Source organism: Hermetia illucens, chromosome 7, assembly GCF_905115235.1.
Source record: "Hermetia illucens chromosome 7, iHerIll2.2.curated.20191125, whole genome shotgun sequence".
In the NCBI taxonomy this organism is placed as follows: domain Eukaryota; kingdom Metazoa; phylum Arthropoda; class Insecta; order Diptera; family Stratiomyidae; genus Hermetia; species Hermetia illucens.
In genome coordinates, this window is record NC_051855.1 from 4873082 (window position 1) to 4897280 (window position 24199).

General features: G+C 43.3%; 1 protein-coding gene and 1 long non-coding RNA gene across 4 annotated transcripts in view; one reads left to right on the forward strand and one right to left on the reverse strand.

Moving 5' to 3' along the window:
- LOC119661016 (inositol 1,4,5-trisphosphate receptor) overlaps positions 1-24199 on the forward strand; it is a 104158-nt gene that overhangs the window by 53107 nt on the left and 26852 nt on the right. For 2 of the 3 annotated variants that reach the window (XM_038070164.1, XM_038070165.1), the window contains exons 9-12: positions 3570-3720; positions 9870-10032; positions 10330-10344; positions 16573-17093. In XM_038070164.1, coding sequence (XP_037926092.1) covers positions 3570-3720; positions 9870-10032; positions 10330-10344; positions 16573-17093 — 850 coding nt within the window. The remainder of the gene's footprint in view (positions 1-3569; positions 3721-9869; positions 10033-10329; positions 10345-16572; positions 17094-24199) is intronic. The other variant, XM_038070166.1, reaches the window with a different exon arrangement.
- On the reverse strand, positions 9889-19844 carry LOC119661018. Its single transcript, XR_005250504.1, has 3 exons — positions 19456-19844; positions 19179-19377; positions 9889-10025 (listed from the first exon to the last, which is right to left on the reverse strand). It is a non-coding gene; the product is annotated as an uncharacterized LOC119661018 (long non-coding RNA).

Genomic DNA, 24199 nt, shown 5'->3' on the forward strand with positions numbered 1-24199 from the left:
GGGAGCCTCCTCTTAAATTTAACACAAAATGCCTCTTGCTGTATGTAAAGGGAACAACAGACCACACGCTCTCACCAATTTTCGTGACAATCGGTCTAGCAGTTTCCAAATAAATCGGGTGTGACAGACAGACAGATATCGACTCGTTTCTAATAAGGTTTTGTTTCTTACAAGTCGGGATACTGGAAGCTGGGCGCTTCGAGTATAAACGTTTACTGCTCATCCTACGCGACTAACTCTCTATGCACGTTTTTGCATTCGTAAATAGGTAAGACGTTCACTTTATATGATGGTGACGTCATATACACGGTTTAGAGTGTAATCAATTTACCTGAAATGCAAAATTTTCTTAATAATAATGCAATCCATCCATCTAAAATTTTCAGAATTATGTCCCACATTATCGCCTATATACTTCTAAGACGAACTTAAGGGGGGTTTTCCGGTAATTTCTAAAACATAGTAAAATACTATTATTAACTTTATTCGTGCAGATTTGTTTGTTTTTATTTTGTGTCTTTATTTAGATCCTAGGATGCTCAGTTTTTTTATCAACTGACACTAAGCTGCTGTAGCAAGCTCCTAGCTAAGGAGTTAGGTTGAGAAGCTAACATCTTGTGCGGACATGGTATAGGAAAAAAGCATGGTCTTGAGGACCGTAACGGTAGCGGATGGAGGTTTGTGGATTTATTGCAACTTTCACCGCCTCCTTATTGGTGGTATATTCTTCGAGAACAGGACCTGCTATAAAGTCAGTTGGGTGTCAACTGACCAACGCCGTACGAGCAATCAGATCGACTATTTCTCGATCAGCAGTAGATTCAGGAGTTATCTTCTGTATGTGCGTAACAAGAGAGGAGCTCACACCGGCCTCGAAAAGGATCACAACCTGATGGTCGTTTACGTCTGCTTTGGATGTTGAATCCTCAATTTCTCGCAGGGTTGAGGGACTTTTATGATCCAACTGTCGCTCGATCGTGTTAGTGCTATCTTGCTGATCGGATGTCAAATGTACTGAGTAAGTCGCCTGGGAATATCGATGATCATTGGGCTGCCATCGAAAATGCTCTCCTTGGAAGTGCTACGCTGGTCGTCGGATACGTTCTGAAGAGGCGTCACGAGATCTGGCTGACTGTAAAATCATGGAGGCGGACCGATTAACGAGAGCCGCGTCACCAGATTCTGTAAACAATTACTCTAGCACTAGCCCTAATCGACCGAAACTGCGTTCAGAAGTACTCGCCAAAAAGCCGTCGAGACGGGCTGATATATAGACACGAAGGTGTCCATAACTACTCGTTCACATGCTTTCAGCTGTCTTTTCCCTTTTTTATTTAGGTTTTGTTTTTTCCTTTTGATGGTCACAATGCGGTGAACTCTGCGCACCAGACGACCCCGTTTCAACTAGCCTTTTCTCGCCAGAAAGGGACGAGATGGACTGACTTGCCCCGATAAAACTAAGACCATGGCAGCCAATTATAAAAGAACCCAAAGAAGTGAAAAGCCTTTAAAAAAACTAAAATTAAATCTCGATCATGATGATCCAACCCCGAGTGAAGGGGCAACGCCAAGCTCATTAATGGAAACGTCTAGAGTCTAGACTCAGATTCTCCACCCACTTAAGTGGGGGATTGGGACCCAGTCTAAAGACTGGAGGGACGAGCGGAAACACGCCCCCTTTTGTCAGCACTTCTGACCCCGGGCTCCAATCCACCTCCTGAGGCTGAAGTCTTGCCCATAGGTCCTCGGACAAGAAACAGTCTCCGGGCAAATCGCAACCCACGGGCACAGATTGAGGTGAAAGGAGCATCCGGGGCACCCGGCTAAGGCAAATCGAAGCGGCAGCGATCCTCGGACGATCTCAACTCTTCGACACAAAAAGTAGTAGTAGTAGACCGGCAACGGGTAAGCATTCATTTGCAGCTAAGGCTATCAAAACCGATGGAATGGTCTTGTATGATGACACTAATCCGTCCGATTACGATACTGAGCAGTGCGAATAGCTTAGAAGGAAATTCGTGCTAACTGTAAGGACTGCATCGCAAGGCATTAAGCTTCGCTTTGAATGGGAAGGTGTATATCGTAAAATTTTACGGCTTAACTTTGCTGACGAAAACATGGACGAGTGGTTAAAGCGGTACTGCACCTCCCTCAACGATGTGTGGGAGGGTGCGTGACTAAACGTGAAAAGGATCTCTGGGCTGCCATCGTTCAAAAAGTACCTCCTCTGACTTCCAGAAGAGCGTAATGGTGCTGTGATTTTAAAACTTGGTGTCCAGAACAATCTCAACACGCCTACCCGGATGCTGCTAGGCAGCAAAACAGGAGAGAGAGCCGATAGGCCTGGAACTTTTCTTACTATCAGCGTTCCTGAATCAGATATTAAGACCGTTCAGGAACAAACGGTCTGCCGGCTTTACTACGGCCTAAGGACTGTCAGGTTACAAAGGCTCCTAACACCATTGAAAGGCACGTGCAGCTCAAAAGACCTCCAGGCTAATTTTGTTAACGACCTATGTAATGATGACCCATAACGGTCAAACTAATCATAATAAGTCAACAGGGAGATACATTTTATGGTGCTCTGCAAATTTTCTGTATGACGCAGAAGACATTCCCAGGGGAATATCCATCAGAGCTATCCAATATGCCAAAAGTAAAGGCATGGGGGTAATAGCAGGATGTGATGTCAACATCCACCATATATCTTGGGGGAAGTTAAAAAACCAATGCACTAGAATAGGGTTCCAGGTAGGAACCGATCTACAGATCCTCAATTTGGATAATGAACCCACTTCCTCCAACGTGGTTAGGCGAGAGGCCATCGACGTCACGGTTACCCTGACATTGGGGCTCTTGTCGGAGAGTATCAAAAAAAATTCACACTCTTGGAACACAGGTGCATTGATTTCGTAATGGGCATGGATCCACCTTCGGCTACTCCATTTCGGAATCCGCGGAAGACAGAATCACGATCCTGGGAGGCGTATCAAATTCATTGCTGGAATTGAGAAGAAAACCCAGATGCTCACAACTAGCATGAGAGAAGCTTTCGAAGAAAGCCACCCAAGACGCCAAAGAAGGGTGGAGTTCAGATTTGGCAGAACAAAGGAGAACGACAAGGGTGCTCCTCAATCATTCACTGAAGTTTGATCCAGCCACTGGCTGGAATCGATATGAAGAGGCACAGAAAGCTCTAAACAGAGCATTGCATCTATTGATTTTTTTTTCTGATTTCTCGACTGGATAGGTCCTGAGAATAAGAACTGTTTCACTTTTTGGAGCATTATCATTTCACAAAATTTCGTGACAATCGCTTTACCAGTTTCCAAGTAAATCGAATGTGACAGACAGGTAGACAGACACATAGACAAACAGACAGTGATTGAATTGACTTTGATATGGTTTTGTTTCACACAAAACCTTAAAAACAACCATTCCCATATTGTTCACCAAGCTGAAGTGGTTCTTGGATTTTTCTTTAATTCATTCATCGCGTGTAAATAAATGTTCAGTCAGATTTTTTTTTATTTAGAATTAATGTGAGCTTTTTTTCAATTGCACCATAGTTATGATTGTAAGAGACAGCCAGATTGTAATAAAGAAGTGGTACGAGCGCGCTTCAATACTACTATAGCCTTTGTAGAAAATTATTTATGCAATGTAGCCGCAAAATCTTGGCTGTTTACCGATCAGGATCAGAATAAGCTAACGTTTGAGGTGAGTTTATTACAGAACCCTATATACATATATTTCTTTTCCTCTTCCGCTTCCATTTCCCTATCCCCCAATTCACCATTTTATAGTGTTTAAATCAATTAAAGTGGATGGAAAGAGGAATAGTTGGACATATTAAAATATTCTGGGAAAGAGAACCTCAGTGATTCGACTTTTCCTGTCCACCGGTAGGAAGGGTCGATTGAATGCAGAGTGGGGAAAAAGGCAACGTACATAAATAGCCATATCTTAAGGCTTGATGTTTTGTGTTGTTTGTTGTTTTTCATGTTTGCACCTACAATGGCGGCCATAAAAATGTTAAATTAATCATATTCCTCTCATTTTTTCTATAAATTGACATTTTTTTCACTTAGCACAGTACAATTGTTAAATTACTTGCAAAATCTAAAATGAACTAATTTCATTTGAATTATAAAATTTCAATTTATGCTCAGAAAAAAAAGGTAACAGAAACCCAATCTATCTCTGCATTTAGACTACCTGTTAACATTCCTATGACCGCCACTGTATGTATAAATAAATTTATGAATACTTCAGTGCAAGTTGCAGGTTTAGATTTTTTTTTTTTCAATTATCATTTTCATATTTTAATATAGTATTTAGTTTATCGTTCAAATCATTCTGTTTGCTATAAGAATATGGGTGCAAATGGCAGGGAGAACTGACCTAAAAGCAAGTGATATAAAATAAATTGATATTTTTATCATGAACTCAACTTACCAGGTGTACTCCTAATTAATTTCTGTTTTTTTTTTTTTTTTGTGAATAAAACACATAATTCCAAGGGACCCGTAATAGTTATTTTATTCGAAATATTTTCCATCGCTTTCTACACATTTTCCCATCTTTCTGATAATTTGTGAGTACCACGCCAGTAGAATTGACTGTCTTTGGAGGTGAACCACTCAGTGAGCCATTTCTGCAAAGTTTCGTAGGAGTCGAAGGGCTTCTGAGGAAGTGTGTGGTTCAACGAGGCAAACAGGTGGTAATCCGATGGAGCCAGGTCTGGTGAGTAAGCCCCATGGTTAAGCACCTCCCACTTGAGTTTTTCCAGCGTGTCGCGAACGACTTTCGACTTATGCGATGGTGCATTGTCGTGGAGCAAAATCACCTTCTTCCGTCTTTCTTGATATTCTGGTCGGTTCTCCGCAATCGCTCGGATTAAATTTTTCATTTGTTGTTTGAAGCGAGCGGCGTTCACAGTTTCACTAGGTTTCAGCAATTCCAAGTAGATCACACCGGTCTTGTCCCACCACACACACAGCATGACCTTCTGATCGTAATGATTTGGTCGTGCCCTCGATGTCGATGCTTCATCTGGGCTCACCCACGATTTGTTGCGTTTAGGGTCCTCCAAGATAATCCACTTTTCGTCGCCCGTAACAATACGATGGAGAAAAGACTTTCTTTTGTACCGTTGAAGCAGCATTTCACACGTCACTTTTCGGTTCTCCATTTGTCTCTCGGTCAGTTCATGCGACACCCACTTTCCACACTTCTGAATTTTTCCCATGGCTCGCAGACGTTTCGAAATTGCTTGCTGTTGAATTCCCAACGTATCTGCAAGCTGTCGTTGCGTTTCCATGTTGCCTTCATCCAATAATGCTTGCAATTCGGCGTCATCAAACGATTTTCGCGTGCCGGAACGTGCGGCGTCGTTCAGTTCGAAATCTCCATTTTTGAATAGTCGAAACCACGTTTCACATGTTGGAAGTGTTAATGCACGATCGCCATAAACTTCCAAAAGTACACAGTGGCTCTCGGACACTTCTTTTTCCTTGATTGAACATGAAAAGCAATGCATGGCGCATATGCTTGAAATTCGGTACGAACGCCAACATTTTTGACGCGCAATAAAAACTTGCTGGAGGAACTTTTTGGGGAAACGTCAACGCAGTTTAGACACTCACCAATTTTTTTTTTTTATGGATGGAGGTGGAAATCTTAGAAAGACGCTGCTGCGCCAGGTTGCAGCAGTGTGTGGGATTCACACCCACTAAAACCACCCCCACCCTTCCGCCCCTCCCCGCGGGACCACCGTGAAGTATTACTTCGCGGGGGAGGCTCTGGTTCGCTATACCAGCTCGTCCATGTCAAGTCTCCGTCGCGCCGCCTTCCGAGCTCGATCCAACTCCAGGAGTTTTGTCTGCACCACGGCTACTGCCTCATTTACCGCCATCCAGTTTTCCTCCGACTTCAACATCTCTTCCACCAGGTTGGAGGGCTCGATGTCCGCCCCTAAGATGCTGTTCAACCTGCTTTTCTGCTGCAGAAATCTGGGACAATGGAACATAACGTGCTCCGGGTCTTCGAGTGTAGCACCGCATTCAGGACAGTTGGGAGACTCGTCCAACTCGAAGCGATGCAAGTACTTCCTATAGCCACCGTGTCCCGTAAGGAACTGTGTCAGGTGGTAATTCAATTCTCCGTGCTTTCGGTTGACCCATTTCTCGATGCACGGGATCAATGTATGGGTCCACCTGCCCTTGTCGGTTGGTAATGAGGACCGCCTCCGCCTTTTCGTCCGCCAGGTCCAGCTTGGCCATTCGTAACCATGACTTGATGGTATGAATGGCTTCATTTGCATAAAGCTCCACGTCCTCGGGATGCTTTGCAATTGCAACTACCGCCAAGTCGTCCGCAAAACCAATCAGCGTTGTCTCCTCCGGCACGCGAAGGCCAAGCACTCCGTCGTACATTATGTTCCACAGCAGCGGTCCCCATACAGAACCTTGAGGCACACCTGCTGTCACAATGTACTCCTTCGGCCCGTCGTCCGTCTCGTACCAGAGAAGTCTGTCCGAAAGGTAACTCTCAATGAGCCGAGCCAAGTAGCTAGGAACACCCAGTTTGGCCAAAGCGCTCTTAATCCAGCCCCAGTTGGCTGAGTTAAAAGCATTTTTGACGTCCAGCGTCACCAGAGCACAGCATTTGCCCATGGCCATTGCATTTCGAGCCAATTCCACGACCTTTGCTACTGCATCGACCGTAGAACAGGCTCGCCGAAATCCATATTGCCGCTCTGAAAGACCACCCGCAAGCTCGATGAACGGGAGCAGCCTGTTGTATATCACCCTCTCCAACATCTTCCCCATGGTGTCTAAGAGACAAATAGGGCGATATGAAGAAGGCACGCCGGGTGGTATTCGAGGCTTCGGTAGCAAGACCAGCTTCTGCCTCTTCCACTGGGCGGGAAACACTCCTTCCGCCATGCACAATTCGAATGCGCTTGCGAACCACCTTGGTCTGGCCTTGACCGCCACCTTCAGAGCCCTGTTCGGAATTCCGTCCAATCCCGGAGCCTTGTTGTCCCCAATACGTCTGCAGATTTCCCAAAGTTCCTCTTCGGTAACATCAGGGATCGAGAAGACGTCCTGCTGAGCTGCCAGTTGGGGTTCTCTTTCGTCCTGCTCCTGCTGCGGGAAAAGAGTTGCAATTATTTGCAACAAGAGCCGTGGGCATGTCACCTGAGGTGATTTTCGCCCGCGGATCTTCTTCATTACAACTTGGTAGGCTGTACCCCACGGATTCGTATTAGCCTCCATGCAGAGCTTCTGGTAGCATTCCCGCTTGCTTCTCCGAATGGCCTTCTTAAGGTTGCTTCACATATCCCTGTATTCCTCCTCACGCTCCTGGTGCTCCGGCCTTCCCCTTGTCCTGTGGGAAAGTCTCCTCGCTCGGAAGCAAGAGGATCTCAAGGCAGCGATCTCCGTGTTCCACCAGTAGTTTGGCCTCTTGTCGTGGTGCAAACGTCGTCGTGGCATCGTAGCGTCGCATGCTTCGGTTACACGCTGAGACAGCTGTGTGACCCTTTCCACCGCTGTTCCATCCGGATCATGGGCTCCCTCCAAAGCGGGCCAGGAATGTCTCCTCGTCGAAAGCTCCGATAGACCAGCCAACCGCCTTAGCCTTTCCACCTCCAGAGCGTCGTTGACTGCTTCCCCGGTTCCCAGTGCGGAGGAAGATGGCCTGGTGGTCACTGTGGGTGTAGTGCTCACTCACTTGCCAAGCCATCCCCCTCACCAGTGAAGTGCTAACAAATGTCAGGTCAACGATCGAACCCGACCCTCTTCCTCGAAAGGTGGGCACGCATCTAACGTTGGCCAGCACGATGTCCAGCTCCGCAAATGACTCCAACAGAATTTGACCTCTGGTGTTCGTCGATCGGCTTCCCCACTCCAGGGCCCACGCGTTGAAATCGCCCGCAATGATTTTAGGGCTGCGGTCTCTAGCGTCCAACACCAGACTGTCTAATATCTCCTCATATTGTGCTAAGGTTGCACTAGGAGGTGCGTAGCCGCTGTAAATATGGACACCATTGACCTTCGCCCTTATAAAACCGGCTGCCGGGGGGGCCATGACTTCCTGAATGGCCTGTCTTCCGCACGCCCAGATTGCTGCATTGTCAGACGCATCCACCGCCCAAGTCGCACCGCCGTAGTTTCTGTACGGCTCGCAAATAACCGCGACATTGACATTCGACTCTCGAATGGTTTGCGAGAGCAGGTCCTGAGCTGCCTCACAGTGATTGAGATTGATTTGTATCAATCTCATTTGCCTGTGCGGTTCAGCTCCCTCCTATATACCGGACATCTGCTGCTTCCCGCAATATGCCGGCTGTCCACGCCCTCTTTCCCACTACATAACATACACCGTGGATCTCCGGTGCAATCTTCGATGAGGTGGCCCTCTTCCCCACACTTCCTGCAACTCCTCGACCTATCATGCTGACTAGTGCATGCCGCCGCAAAATGGCCGAAATCGAGGCATCTGAAGCATCTCTTTAGAGAGATTTGCTCCCTGAGCCTGCTGTGGTCCAAGAGGCCCGCTGGTACCGTCTCTAGCCCGTTTTCCTGTCTTCCCGCCTGCTTTATCACGGGGAGGCGTCACCTGCGTTTCCCTTGTGACCTTGCCAACTGGCGCTTGGGAATTCTTTTCTTCGAGTGCCCTGATATAAGACAATTTAATGCCTCTTATCAAGGCTCGAATATTTTGGTGGATATTCCGCCTCTCCTTGATGAACTCGCACAGTTCATTTATTCGTTCCCCGAGTGTAACGAACGCCATTCCGGTATGTTCCCGTTTGCTTTCGCGCCTTGCGCCACAAGGAATGATCTCGATTAAGGGACTATTCAAATTTCTTTCAGAGTCCCGCGACGAATCTCTACTACCAAAAAGAACCATTGTTCTCGGTGGTGATCTCCCAAGCTTCGAACTCCTCCTAAAGGGATCCGGTGTGGACCTAATTTCCACTCCATCATTATCTCTTGTAGCATTAGATGCCACAGTAGCCAAGTTTCCCACTACTGAGGCACTGCGGTCGTTGGATATCGACGGCCGGGAGCCCGCTTGCTCACTCCCAAAAACCGCCGGCACTGGGTTTCCGAAGCCCTGCACCGTAAAAAAACTACTTTTCTCCTCTTCCATATTTGGTTTAATTTCTGGGTGTCCTTCCCGTAGCCAATTTTTATCCACGGGTGGGCGTTTACTTCCCACCCACCCGGCCTGCGCATAAGCATGCCCATACACGCACATCTCCGGATGCGTGCATGTGCATGCCCATGACACATTCGCCGAGCATTCCCTTAACCGCACGAAGGGACGCGCCTGATGGGAGATTTGGCAACTCCGCACAGGAGACACTCGACAATAACTAAGCAAAATGATAGTTATGTGTACCAACAATGACATCAAGCTAAAAAAACGGAAATTAATTAGGAGTACATCTGGTAAATCTTTTTTTTTTTTTTTTCAAATTTCAAGTTTTTCAAATTTGTCTTTTTTTATTATAAATTGCAAATTTATTTTATGTTTTTTTTATCGCAATTATTATAATATAATTTCTTTATATTCTTTTTTATTTAAATAATTTTTTTTATTTGGTTTTTTCAATTTTATCTGTTATTAGTATCGTTGTCTCAGCTTTTCAAAAAACTATTTTGAAAATATAAATATAATATAAATCATAAAATCATACAATTTAGATAAAAAAACAAGGTATAAGTATAATGTAATATAAATTGTCAATTGATATTCTGTTTCTTGCATACATACAGTTATATAAATCTATAAGCAATCTTAAACCTTACTTCATATTTTATTGAATGTTCTTTAATATTTATTTTGAACAGGTAGTGAAATTAGCTCGAGACCTGATCTACTTCGGATTCTACAGTTTTAATGATTTATTACGTTTGACGAAAACTTTATTATGTATCCTGGATGTCGTTTCATCAGCTGATTCCTTGCCGGATACCCGATTTTCAAGTAATGAACCTGAATGTACCCTAAATTGTAAATATTATTAGTAACTATTCATGAAACAATTTTGTCAAATTACTCGTCTTCGAATTGAATTCCATGAAATTGAAGAATAAGAAAAAGGGAAATAATAGTAAATAAATGTAAAAGGGGCTGAAAACGCCAGCTTATATTTAATATACGAAAATCATTTCAAGTACTATGTAAAAAATACTATATGAAATTTAAATCAACCAGAAATGTGCCAGTAATTTGACAAAAAAAACATCCTTTGTTAAAATTTTCACCATTATATCAACACACATTTATTTTTTTCTGTATTTTGCTAAGCTCCTCAAGAAAATGGTAAGTTGGCAGTTTCCTACTATTTAAATAACGACAGCTACCCCATAAAGCACCCTAAGGAATAGTTTGAATATTTTAAAGCAGTTTGTTATTTTTTTGTTGCTTTTATTGTTCATGATGCTGTGAGTCAAATAACGAGATCAGTGAATAATTGAGTGTTACGTTGGATTGCTTCGACCTCAATACTTGCTTAACCTTTAGCCTGTTACAATTAAACCGCTAACAAGCAGTTTTGACATCTGAAAACTTTAATGTTTCTCTTGGTCTTCTGTTTTTAGGGCATAGTACACATAGTCTCTACAAATTATAATCAATTTTCCCCTCTTTTCAAGAAAAAACAAAAGTGTTTTTTACTTCAATTTGTCATCATCATCAATGGCGCAACAATTGGTATCTGGTCTAGACCTGCCTTAATAAGGAACTCCAGACATCCTGGTTTTGCGCCGAGGTCCACCAATTCGATATCCCTAAAAGCTGTCTGGCGTCCTGACCCACGCCATCGCTCCATCTTAGGCAGGGTCTGCCTCGTCTTCTTTTTCTACCATAGATATTGCCCTTATAGACTTTCGAGGTGGGATCATCCTCATCCATACGGATTAAGTGACCCGCCCACCGTAACCTATTGAGCCGGATTTTATCCACAACCGGACGGTCATGGTATCGCTCATAGATTTCGTCATTGTGTAGGCTACGGAATCGTCCATCCTCATGTAGGGGGCCAAAAATTCTTTGGAGGATTCTTCTCTCGAACGCGACCAAGAGTTCGCAATTTTTCTTGCTAAGAACCCAAGTTTCCGAGGAATACGTGAGGACTGGCAAGATCATAGTCTTGTACAGTAAGAGCCTTGACCCTATGGTGAGACGTTTCGAGCGGAACAGTCTTTGTAAGCTGAAATAGGCTCTGTTGGCTGACAACAACCGTGCGCGGATTTCATCATCGTAGTTGTTATCGGTTGTGATTTTCGACCCTAGATAGGAGAAATTGTCAACGGTCTCAAAGTTGTATTCTCCTATCCTTATTCTTCTTCGTGTTTGTGTTTGACCAGTGCGGTTTGACGTTGTTGGTTGATTCGTCTTCGGTGCTGACGTTGCCACCATATATTTTGTCTTGCCTTCATTGATGTGCAGCCCAAGATCTCGCGCCGCCTGCTCGATCTGGATGAAGTCAGTTTGAACGTCTCGGGTGGTTCTTCCCATGATGTCGATATCGTCAGCATAGGCCAGTAGTTGGGTGGACTTGAAGAGGATCGTACCTCTTGCGTTCACCTCAGCATCACGGATCACCTTCTCGAGGGCCAGGTTAAAGAGGACGCATGATAGCGCATCCCCTTGTCGTAGACCGTTGTTGATGTCGAATGGTCTTGAGAGTGATCCTGCTGCTTTTATCTGGCCTCGCACATTGGTCAGGGTCAGCCTAGTCAGTCTTATTAATTTCGTCGGGATACCGAATTCTCTCATGGCCGTGTACAGTTTTACCCTGGCTATGCTATCATAGGCGGCTTTAAAGTCGATGAACAGAGGGTGCAACTGTTGTCCATATTCGAACAGTTTTTCCATCACTTGCCGCAGAGAGTAAATCTGATCTGTTGCTGATTTGCCTGGAGTGAAGCCTCTTTGGTATGGGCCAATGATGTTCTGGGCGTATGGGGCTATCCGACCTAGCAAGATAGTGGAGAATATCTTATAGATGGTACTCAGCAACGTGATACCTCTATAATTGCTGCACTGTGTGATATCTCCCTTTTTATGTATGAGACAGATAATGCCTCGTTGCCAATCGTCAGGCATTGATTCGCTGTCCCATACCTTGAGCACAAGTTGATGAACCACTTGGTGTAACTGGTTGCCTCCATATTTAACTAATTCGGCTGTAATTCCATCGGCTCCTGGCGACTTATGATTTTTTAGCCGATGAATTGCACGGACTGTTTCTCCTAAACTTGGTGGTGGCAGTATTTGTCCGTTGTCTTCAGTTGGCGGGACCTCCAACTCGCCGATGTTCTGGTTGTTCAGTAGCTCATCAAAGTACTCAACCCATCGCTCTAATATGCCCATTCCGTCGGAAATCAGATTTCCCTCTTTGTCTCGGCAGGATGAGCATCGAGGTGTATAAGGTTTCATCCTGCTGACTTGTTGGTAAAACTTCCGCGCCTGGTGCGGTTGCTCCCTGTACTTTTCTAGTTCACAGACTTATTGGTTCTCCGAGGCTTCCTTTTTCCGTCTGTGAAGTCGCTTCTCCGCTCGACGGAGTTCGTGATAAGTCTCTGCGCGTGCCCGCGTTCTTTGAGAATGCAACATTACTCGGTATGCAGCATTCTTCCGTTCCGTTGCTAGCTTACATTCATCGTCAAACCAGCCGTTCCGACTCCTTTTGCGGCTGGGGCCAAGTATGTTTGTGGTCGTATCCATGATAACGTTCTTCAGGTGATTGCGAAGATCATTTGTTGATGCTTCATCTCCAGGTCCTCTGTTGACTGCGGTTATTGCGGCATCCATTTCCCTCTTATAGGTGTCGCGGAGGGTTGTGTTGTGAATGGCTTCAGTGTTCACTCTCACCTGATTGTCAGAGGGTATTCTAGGTGGTGTTGTTATTCGAGCTCGGAGCACCATGCCAACAAAATAGTGATCCGAGTCTATATTGGCCCCCCTATATGTTCTGACATTCATCAAAGTTGAGAGGTGGCGGCGTTTGATCAACACGTGGTCATTTTGGTTGAAAGTGGTCCTGTCTGGAGAGGCCCACGTATGTTTGTGGACCGCTTTCCGCGCAAACCAGGTACTTCCAGGAACCATTTCGTGTGACACTGCTAATTGAATTATCCGCAGTTCGTTATCAGTTGTATTTTGGTGTAAGCTATGGGAGCCAACGTATCGCCTGAATACAGGCTCCTTCCCTACTTGGCTGTTAAAATCCCCCAAGTCTGATTTGACATTATATCTGGGACAGGCTTCGAGGGTCCGCTCAACTGCTTCGTAGAAGGTGTCCTTCTCCGACTCTGCAGTCTCCTCTGTAGGGGCGTGAACGTTGCGCAGAGTGCATAGCCGTTCGCTTATGTTTTCAAAGCCGATAACAGCAGGTTTCATTTTTTGGCTGACTAAGAAACCTACTCCGAGCACATGGTTTACTGGATGACCGCTATAATATATGGTGTAGTGGCTCTTCTCCAGGAAACCGGTCCCTGTCCATCGCATCTCTTGCAACGCTGTTATATCAGCCCTATATTGGGACAGGGTATCGGCTAACTGCTCATCAGCTTCATCTCTGTACAGGGAGCGCACGTTCCATGAGAAAATGCGCAAATCGTTATTCCGTGTTCGTTGCCGGGTCCGTCGTTTTAAAATCCGTCCTGTCCAAGGCTCCTGTTGTGGCTTCGTAACAAGTTGTTTTCCGTGTAGGGTTGTCAGCCCTACCCAACCCCCAACCTGGAGGACCAGTTGGTACAATTTGTCCCGTTTTTAGGTGCGGGAGACTCGCCTTCATCCTTCTCCGTCTGCAGCTTTTCGTTAAGAAAGAGCTCCCAGCGGTCACCACGTGGAGGTGGAGATAGGGTTTGGTAGTAGAGCTGTTGGTGTTGGTTCAGCAGGCATTTCCCAGGTTTTATGCTCCATCGTGGGTACCAATCCACGTTTCGCCCTGGGACCTATACTACCCTTTGACCACCTACTGCCTACAGCAGCATGGCAAATACCAAGCTAAACACATTCGTCCATGACCATAAATAGCATTTTAAGTCAGGATACAAAGTCGATAGGCACGTTTATCTACGAAGGATTGCAATAAAAGAAGATGAAGCCTTAATCTGTCTCTGAATGGGCGCTTCTGTCTGAGAATTTAATTCTGTTTGAAAACCCCGGTCCAATGCCTGAGAACTCCTAAGAATTATCATAACAATCTCCTTGCTGACCCCAAACCTGAGCACTATTTTTTGTTCCTAAACGGAGGTGAAAAAATCCAAGAAATACTCTAGCTTAGTCGCATGGAAGTCTGAACCAGAGCAGGTTCATATGGTTCATATGCCACTCACTAAAAATCCCCTTCAGTCTCAGCGCCCTCAACGCATTTTGGTTTTTTTTAAGAAGAGGAGCATGACAATCCTAACGGAGCTTTTCAAGTGACAGTACTCTACTACGTGAAAAAAATGTATTGGTGGTGTCGGCTATAAACGGCCAAATGCATTAATGTTCGCATTCCCAATACCCCAAACCTATATATATTTTACAGCACTTTTTCTTTCCTAAACCTTCGCTGCTTTTCCCATTTTCTTGTTGAAAACGAAATCTTACTAACATCGGTTTACTGTCTATTTGTCCGTTCATCTGTCTGTCCTCAGAAACGAGGGAGGGGGGACCGAAAAGGGTCGATTATTTTAGGGGGCGTAACGTTAGTTCGTTCAAAAATAGACACGGCTTCGCGAATTTTTTTTTTTTTATGACAGTTAAAATGTATTAAAAGCAATGGTATATTAAGGTATGACATTCGAAGAATGTTGTGTAAATTTTTCATGAAGAAATATTAAAAAATAAGGCAGCGATTATTCGGATGCGGTTCCGAAAAAAGTAGAATTGCGGTGCGCTTCATAACTCGGTGCAGAATCGTCTGAAATCCAAAGTCATTTCATTAGACGATCGATTTCGCTAGGAGAATTTTTCAAAATTTGAATTTTTTACTTTTTGGGGACACATTTAACTTAAAAACATGTTTTTTGTGGAAAAAAATCACTAATTTATTATTGGAAAATAAAAAATATTAGCAAATTGGTAAATTAATGCTAGAGAGCATTACTTCGTAAATTATGTAGAGAAATAGTGTTCGAAATATGAAAAGGATCGATGCAGTAATTTTGGAGTTACGACGGGCACTTGGTCCACTACTGATTCTCACGCCTTGCATGGAGGCTAATAAAGCCACAGGCTGCCACATAAGCTGCAATCTCAACCATGGCAGAGGTTCCACTCAGGTGCTTTGGTGAGATTTTCCAAATTAGTTGGTTCGAATACTCATTGTTGTTCTGCGTAAATCCTCCGGCATATCGCTCCAGGAGGGCATCTTTACTCCGATCTTCATAGATAAGCTTAATGTCGTCCAAAGAGTCCTTGGGAAAAGCACTATACGTGTGTTGAAATGAATCCAATGCATTAGCAATTGCAACCTTTTGCCATTCGAACCACAAGTCTACACTGAGGCATGTATCAGACGTGGTTGCTTAAACTGCTGTATCTTCCTCAGTTTTGCTCCAAATCATCTCAAATTTTCACACAATATTCTTCAAAAAACGAAGAAAATCAAATAAAAAAAATACAAATAGTTTAAAAACGTAATTCTTAACCTTAACAAATAGATGTTGATATAGATACTTTGACTACATCTTCTAATTGAAGATTTCGGGCTATTTTTATAGGCAATAGATAGTCAATTGAAAATTGAGATCTGTTATAGTTTGTATGATTTCCCCATCCAAGTATGATTCCCCCATCCAAGTATACCAGCACGTAGGATTTGCATCCGCTAAAACATCCTCATATTGCTTCCACTTCCCTGAGGAATGACCCTAAAATATTATACATATATTAATTAATCAGTTGAGATTCTTTTCTTCCATCGACTGTGCCGGTACCCTTTTTCCCTCAGTTAATTTGTTCTCCTTAGTTTGCGTTGAATGGATGCAACCATGCCATTGACAACAACCCTGCTGGCATCACAATGATATCACTGTATCTAGGTTTATTTCGCCCAGCCAATGAAAGAATAATAATTACTTCCCCCGGGACAGCATCGCACCTATGCTGGTACTTGTGTTATCTCCAAAAATTCATGAAAAGCTCGATGACAATGTAGCGAACATTTCCAGCTCCTCTCTTTGACCTTTTTATAAACATTCCCATCGCTGTTCACACCTACCTAGCGCCATGTCTCCTTCGATCCTCTTTATGTATAATACTAAAACAAAGACTTTCTACCTCCGAATTACAACTTGCTGCTTTATGCCTCAATCCTTGTAAGTCAATCAAATAAGGTCTGCATGATTATGTTTGTGTCTCTATATGATAAAAATTTACTTCATTTGACGGTTTCAGAACTACCCAGATTTTTGCTATAAGCTTTGCAAATCAGGCTGTCATGCGAGCAGTTGACTCCTGGCTCATTTTGCAAAACTAATTTTGCGTAAAGCCTTCATTACTGCCATTATATTAATGAATCTTTTTTTTTTTTTCTTTCCCGAAATACAGCTGAAGGTGGTGTACTACGATCTATTGGCGACATGAACACAGTGATGACATCCCTTGCCTTGGGTCCTGTCGGAACTGCAATGGTATCTCCAGCCATATCGATTCAACAACGAAAATCAGTTACGATGCTGATGAAAGAGTATCCTCTGGTGATGGATACTAAACTGAAAATCATTGAAATCCTTCAGTTTATCCTGGATGTTCGTCTTGACTATCGGATCAGTTGCCTTCTCTCGATATTCAAGCGAGAATTTGATGAAACTGAACCTCCTACTGGGGAAGCGGTTAGTATACGTCAGAAAAACATCGATTTGGAGTCGATCGGAGTACAAGCCGAAGGAATATTTGGGTGCGATGGAGAATCAGCAAATCTAGATTTGGACGGCCAAGGTGGAAGAACATTTCTTCGGGTACTTCTACATTTGATAATGCACGACTATCCGCCGTTGGTTTCGGGAGCGTTACATTTACTATTTCGGCATTTCAGCCAACGACAGGAAGTCCTTCATGCTTTTAGACAGGTAAGGAACCTTTTTATAATGTGCATAATTGATAAGTTTAGAAACACAAGGTAGCAATTCATACAGATACTTCACTATTTTTGAACAGTTTTGTTGTACATGGTTGTTGCAAACACATGCTTGGGCTATTACACATGAACCCCATCTATACACTGTCAGTATTTTTTTTTTCTGACCTCACGTTAGCTCACGGACGCGAAAAGAAAAAATGTTTCTTGAACGTTTCTATACCTTTGGGAACGTCAGATGCGTCCAGGACTTTAAAATAAGGCTCTTTTTTAACATGGCTCCCTTCAGTCAGAAATACACTTTACACGTATTTGTGATCGAAATTTGATGCTTTATACTTAGAATTATCCGATTTAAGTCAAATATGCGCCATTTTGTTCACAAACTTTCTACCATTTAGAAGGCAATTTCATTATCCCCCCCCCCTTATTTTCAAAAACTCAGACAGCCAGTTTTCGCAAGCCTCTTTTGAGGCCAACTTAGTAGCACCAAGAGCGTTTTGCAGGAACCGAAAGAGGTGGTAATCACTTGGTGCCAGGTCCGGACCATACGGTGCGTGCGATAGGACATCTCATCCGAGCTCCCGTAGCTTCTGGCGGGTCATCAAAAATGTGTGAGGCCGAGCGTTGTCCTGGTGGAACAAAACACCATTCCTATTGACCAATTCTGGCCGCTTCTGGTCAATCGCTTGCTTCAAACGGTCGAGTTGCTCACAGTAGAAGACCGAATTTAGGGTCTGGCCATAGTTAAGTAGCTCATAGTGGATGATTCCCTTTCAATCCCACCAAACACTCAGCAAAACCTTCCTGGCCGTCAATCCGGGGTTGGCGATAGTCTGGGCCGGCTTGCCATGCTTCAACCACGATCTTTTTCGCTCGAGGTTTTCGTACGTGATCTACTTTTCATCACCATCCGCTTCAAAAATGAATCGAATTCCTTCCGTTTCAGCAGTGCATCGCAGGCGTTGATTTGGTCCAAGAGATTTTTTGCTTTAACTCGTGTGGCACCCAAATATCCAGCTTCTTTTGGAATCCAATATTCTGCAAATGATTCCAAACGGTTTTATAGTCTATACCCAGTTCCTGGCCAATCGAGCGAATGCTCACATGCCGGTCTACTTGGATGGACGATTTTATCAGTTCGTACGATGATTGGTCTACCAGTACGGGGTATATCTTCGACATCCACTACACCAGAACGAAATCGATCGAACCAACGCCATGCTGTGCGAATCGTTACGGTATCGGGTCCATAAACTTGATAAATTTTTCCGGCCACCTTCGTTGCATTTTTACCTCTCAGGTAGTAAAAACGTAAAATGGACACCATCTTTGACGCGCTGTAACTTGAGACTGAAACGTACGATCACAACACTGTCAAAGAGACACTTGTGGCGCAGATTATTGTCTTCAAATCGCTGTATAGTATGACCCGATGCGATAAGTACAACACAAGATATATTTAAATGTCGCCATCTATTGCTAAAATATGATATTTCTTTTTCCCCACCACAATATTTTCAGATATAGTAAGTGGGGTCATTTTGTGTTGGGTTTGAAGGAGGGCTCCCTATATGTTAAAAATTTTTTTCACAGGGTCATGTGGGGTATCAAATGAAAGGACTCGATTAGAACTTTTCGAAAACCTTGCTTAGTTTTGATATTGGGTGAAACATAGGAAAGTGAGGGCTCAAAATGTGATTCCCAAAAAATGAAGCAGATCTCGGTCTCAGAACCTATCCAACCGAAAATCTGAAAAAAATCACAGTGATACGCCTATATAAAATCTAAGCCTCAAAATACGTCCCGTTCCAATATCTACCCAACTAAAGTTAATAATAGTATATTACCATATTTTAGAAATTTAGAAATTTATTCTTAGTTATCTACGAATGGAAAACGTGCATAGAGAGTTGCTCACATAAGATGAACACAAAACCTTTTGCCTGAAGCGCCGAGCTTCCGGTATTCGGGTTTTGTATGGATTTTGCGTTTCATTTATGCTTCTTTTTCATAATTGAATCTTAAAAGACTAGAAATAAAACTTTAGATTCTTATAAATATAAAAGTTACTTACAGAAGACACCTTGGGTATATATCGTTTCGTGTTCCGTGTCTTCAATGAAAATTATACTCGGAAAACAACCAGGGAGAACGAGCAATGGAGAAAGGGAAAACTTGCAATTTTGAGCCATTTGATCGTTGTCATTTCAAAAACCAAAGCTCCATATCTGCTTGCTTCGAATCTCGTCGACACACTGCCCCCGTTCATTGCCCTTGAATAATTTCCTTAGATCAATCAACAATTTTCAAAAAAGTTTATGCGCGAAAACAACAACTGTACTTCCAACAACCTTTCTATAAACACTTTTGAAACATCATTCGCTCACAGATTCCTAAGATCAATTGCAATTAATCCTAAATGGATCTTTAAGGAAGCTCAGCCTTTGGTTCTCCCTGGGTTGCGGCAAGCGGCAAACGTGTTGAGCGGGCTAGCCACGTACGTGCAAGCAAGAAGTTGTCAAGTAAGTTGTTGGTTGCAAGGAGATTGCACGTTTGTCGGCAGGTTCCGATTGCAGCGAGATTGCGTGTCTGTGAACAAGTGGTGGTTAGTCGATCAGATTGGGGAAATCGCAACTTGTCTAAATACGTGGAATCTCGCGCCAACCAACAACTTGCTTGACATCTTGGTTGCACGTCTCTGGCTAGTCTAACGCACTTGCACACGATGACGATATTGATACGCAAAATCAAGGTAAATATTTGGTGATGGTGTGGAGTTTGCGCATCGCACAGCAAGCGTTTGATTTGGGGAGTGTCGTATTGAACAAGATTTTGTACTTAGGGTTGTTCAATTTAGTCATTGCTTTTTCATATGTATGAGTAGGTGCATTTTCGGAGTCGTAACGTCATGATGTTTTTTTATTGAGAAAAGTTGAATAAACCTGTTGCCATACTTGCTCTAATAATAGCTAATAAGAATGATAAATGATAAATGACAATGCCAGTATATAAGTCATCTTACCAGCATTCAAATTTAAGACTGAGAGAGTACTTGCACTTGGCTAATTCAAAGTATAGCATGTATTTATAAATTTACGTTAGTTTCAGTTGTTTTATACATATACGCTTATATCCAGACTGGTTCTCTGTTAAGAAATTAATATTTATCAGACAGGGAACCTTGATTGACAATTAGCTTCTTCGGTTCAGGCTTCTTATAAAGCTTTTTTGATGTACATACGATTACATTTTTCGCTGCGAATTATGCAATGTCAATGTTACAAAAAATTATTTCTTATCCTTTCATATTCACTTCTTTTATTTTACACACTAGCCAGCGCTAGATGTAATGAAAGCGTTTTATCAATAGAATAAGCATCGCCTTCGCTGAATGAATAAATGGGACCAATTAGTAAGTACATAACTCACTGTTTATTTTTCTCACAATGAAATGCTGAATCAGTTTTATCAAATTGGGACTGAAAACTGAACATGAAGTTATAACAAGGAGGGATGGGAAACGTGGTAGCTAGCAACGGAAAGGAAAATTACTACATACCGACTAATGTTGCATTTTCAAAGAACGCGGGCACGCGCAGACACCTATCACAAACTCCGTCGAGCGGAGAAGCGACTTCACAGACGGAAAAAGGAAGCCTGGGAGAACCAACAAGTCTGTGAAAGTACAGTGGGCAACCACACCAGGCGCGGGTGTTAGCAGAATGAAGCCTTATACACTTGGATAGTCATCCTGCGGAGACAAAGAGGGAAATCTGATTTCCGACAGAATGGATATATTGGAGCGATGGGTTGAGCATTTTGATGAACTGCTCAACAACCAAAACAGCGGCGAGTTGGAGGCCCGGCAACTGACCACCAAGCATAGAAGCACCAAGATACATAAAAAAGGGGACATCACGTAGTGCAGCAATTATAGGGTTATCACGTTGCTGAGTACCATCTATAAGATATTCTCCTCTATCTTGCTAGGCTGCATAACCCCATACGCCCAGAACATCATTGGCGCATACCAAAGAGGCTTCATTCCAGACAAATTAGCAACAGATCAGATTTTCTATCTGGGGCAAGCGATGGAAAAACTATTGGAATATGGCCATCAGTTGCACCATCTTTTCATCGACTTTAAAACCGCCTATGACCGCATAGCCAGGATTAAACTGGACACGGCCATGAGAAAATTCGGTATCCCGGCGAAAGTGATGAGACTGGCTAGATTGACCCTGAGCAATTTGCGAGGCCAGATAAAAGCAGCAAGATCACTCTCAAGACATTTCACCATCAACAAAAGTCTAAGACAAGAGGATGCCCTATCATGCGTTCTCCTCAACCTGGCCCTGGAGAAAGTGATTCGCGATGCAGATGTTAATGGAAGAGGCACAATCTTCTTGAAGTCTACCCAACTACTGGCCTACGCTGACGATATTGACATTACGGGAAGAACAACCCGAGATGTACAGTCTACCTTCATCCGGGTCGAGCAGACGGCACGAGATCTTGGGCTGCACATTAATGAAAGCAAGACGAAGGATATGGTGACAACGTCAGCATCAAAAACCAAAGAACGAACAACATCGAATCGCACTGGTCAAACGAAATCAATAAAAACAGGATACTACAACGTTGAGATCGTTGAAAATTTCTCCTATCTAGGGTTGAAAATCACAACCGATAACAGCCATGAAGATGAAATCCGCGCACGGTTGTTGACTGCCAACAGAGCCTATTTCACTTGGGTCCTTAGCAAGAAAAATTACAAACTCTTCGCCGCATTCGAGAGAAGGATTCTCCGAAGAATTTTTGGCCCCATACACGAGCATGGACGATTTCGTAGCCTTCAAAGTGACGTAATCTATGAGCGATACCATGACCGTCAGGTTGTGGATAAAATTCGGCTCAACAGGTTGCGGTGGGCGGGTCATCTAATCCGTATAGACGAGGATGATCAAGCCCGGAAAGTCTACAAGAGCAATGTATATGGTAGAAAAAGAAGACGAGGCAAACACTGGCTAAGATGGAGCGATGGTGTAAGTCAGGACGCCAGACAGCTTTTAAAGATATCGAATTGGTAAACCTCGGCGCAAAACCGAGGTGTCAGGAGTTCCTTATTAAGGCAGGCGTAGAACGGTTGTTGCGCCGTTGATGATGATGATGATGATCTATATTCCACTTCACGAAAACCACATTACCCACACCGTCCGCTCCGCAGTATAGTAGTTTACCCCGGGTGGGTTTAGGTCTTTGACTATTGGGTCAAGATACGTAAGACAATCTCTTATCCTGCCAGGAAGATAATATTTGTGATTCAAGAACTCTGGCCCTCATCTCGGCGAACTGCTAGCGTTCGGGTTAGCTCCGGTACGTGCCGTCCGATTCAAAGTATTATCTCGCGCAAGTCTTCACGACTGGCTGGTTGACAGCCTTGGCGATCGTGTTGGTGCCAAGGTGATGCAACGCCTGACTTTCATTGGAAATCCATGAAATTATTTTTAGAAATTGAAAAAGAGTTGCAGGACAATATTACTTTTCATTATTGGAGCGATTGAAGGGCGAGTTAAAAAAAGAAACGAGAAATCGGAATACCAGAAACTGGACGCTTCGAGTAAAAAGGTTTTGTATTCATCTTCCGTAAGGAACTTTCTATGTAGGTTTTTCAATACATACATAACTAAGAATATGAACTATTCCTTCATATATAGCCAAGCTTCAAGATGTATTTACATTCATATTAAACACGTAAATATTGTGCTCATTCTATTGTCTAAAACCGCGTGCGCGCAATGAAAACTGAACTGAACTGAAAACCCAGTGTTGGGCATATTTGTATTCGTAAATAGGAATATGAATAAATTCGTGTGATGATTTTTTATGGATACGAATATGTAACTACTTGTATAATAGTAATAATCGTTGGCGCAACAATCCATATTGGATCAGGGCCTTGAAGTGTGTAAGAGCACTTCATTGAAGATCGTAACACTACAATAGAGGATTACAGTATCCTGTAGGAGGCAATGTGGTCAGCATTGCGCTCGTCCGAGATTATTATCCTGATTTGACTCAGGTACTCATTCATAGCTGAGTCGACTGGTATCCGACGTCAAATCCCGGTACAACTTCCACTGCCATCCGTGAGATTTGAACTGCATTTACATTTTAAAGACGGATTAGTATATCCTGAAAGAAGAAGAGTTTTTTTATAAGCTTTTTTTAAATAACGAGGAGTAGGAATTACCTAGATCTAAATTTAATTTAGTGTCTACCGGCTGTTTGCTAATGAATAAGCTTTCGTACGCGTCCAACTGGTTGATTTTTCGTACCTGTTTTAGTGCTTTCAGATCGTCGATGATTAATTTGTGGCCGCATTCCACCATATGCTTAGTCACCATCGATTTTGTCGGTTTTCGGGGGGTACTTGACAGCCACATTCGCCTCCTATGCATGTTCCCTAAATTTAATAATTACCAACGTTTTCGTCTGCCCGATATACACCTTCTGACAATCTGAGCAAGCGATTTTATAAATACCGCTCATCCCATCTACCGCATTTCGGTCCTTTTCTCTACTAAGCTGAGATTTTAGCTGATAGATTCAACTTAGCCCTACCAATTGTATGTCGAACCTTTTCAATGTTCGTTTTATATGCCTGGACAAAATTGAAAAGGTGACGCTTAATCTTCTTAATGTGGTAGAAGTCGATGGTTGGCTGTACAGTGTAGTGAGGTTACTACGTTCTATCCTTCGTGTGTGTCTCCGGGTCATCGTATCTATGATGGTGCTGTTGTACCCGTTCTTGGTTGTACTGCTGTTGGGTTTCTTGTAAGTAGAAAAAGAAAGTTGTCCGTTATGACATTTGATTAAAACATCTAAGAAGGGCAATTGGTTATTAATGTCAATCTCATGAGTGAAGGTTATTTTTAGGTGTAGCGTGTCGATGTTATTCAACATGTTGTTGATACATGTTTCTGGGATCACTGCTGAAATGTCATCCACGTACTTCAACCATATATTTGGCAGTGGTCCATCTTACTCCATTTCCTCCTCCAGTGGTGCCATAAAGGTTTCATTTAGGAGTAG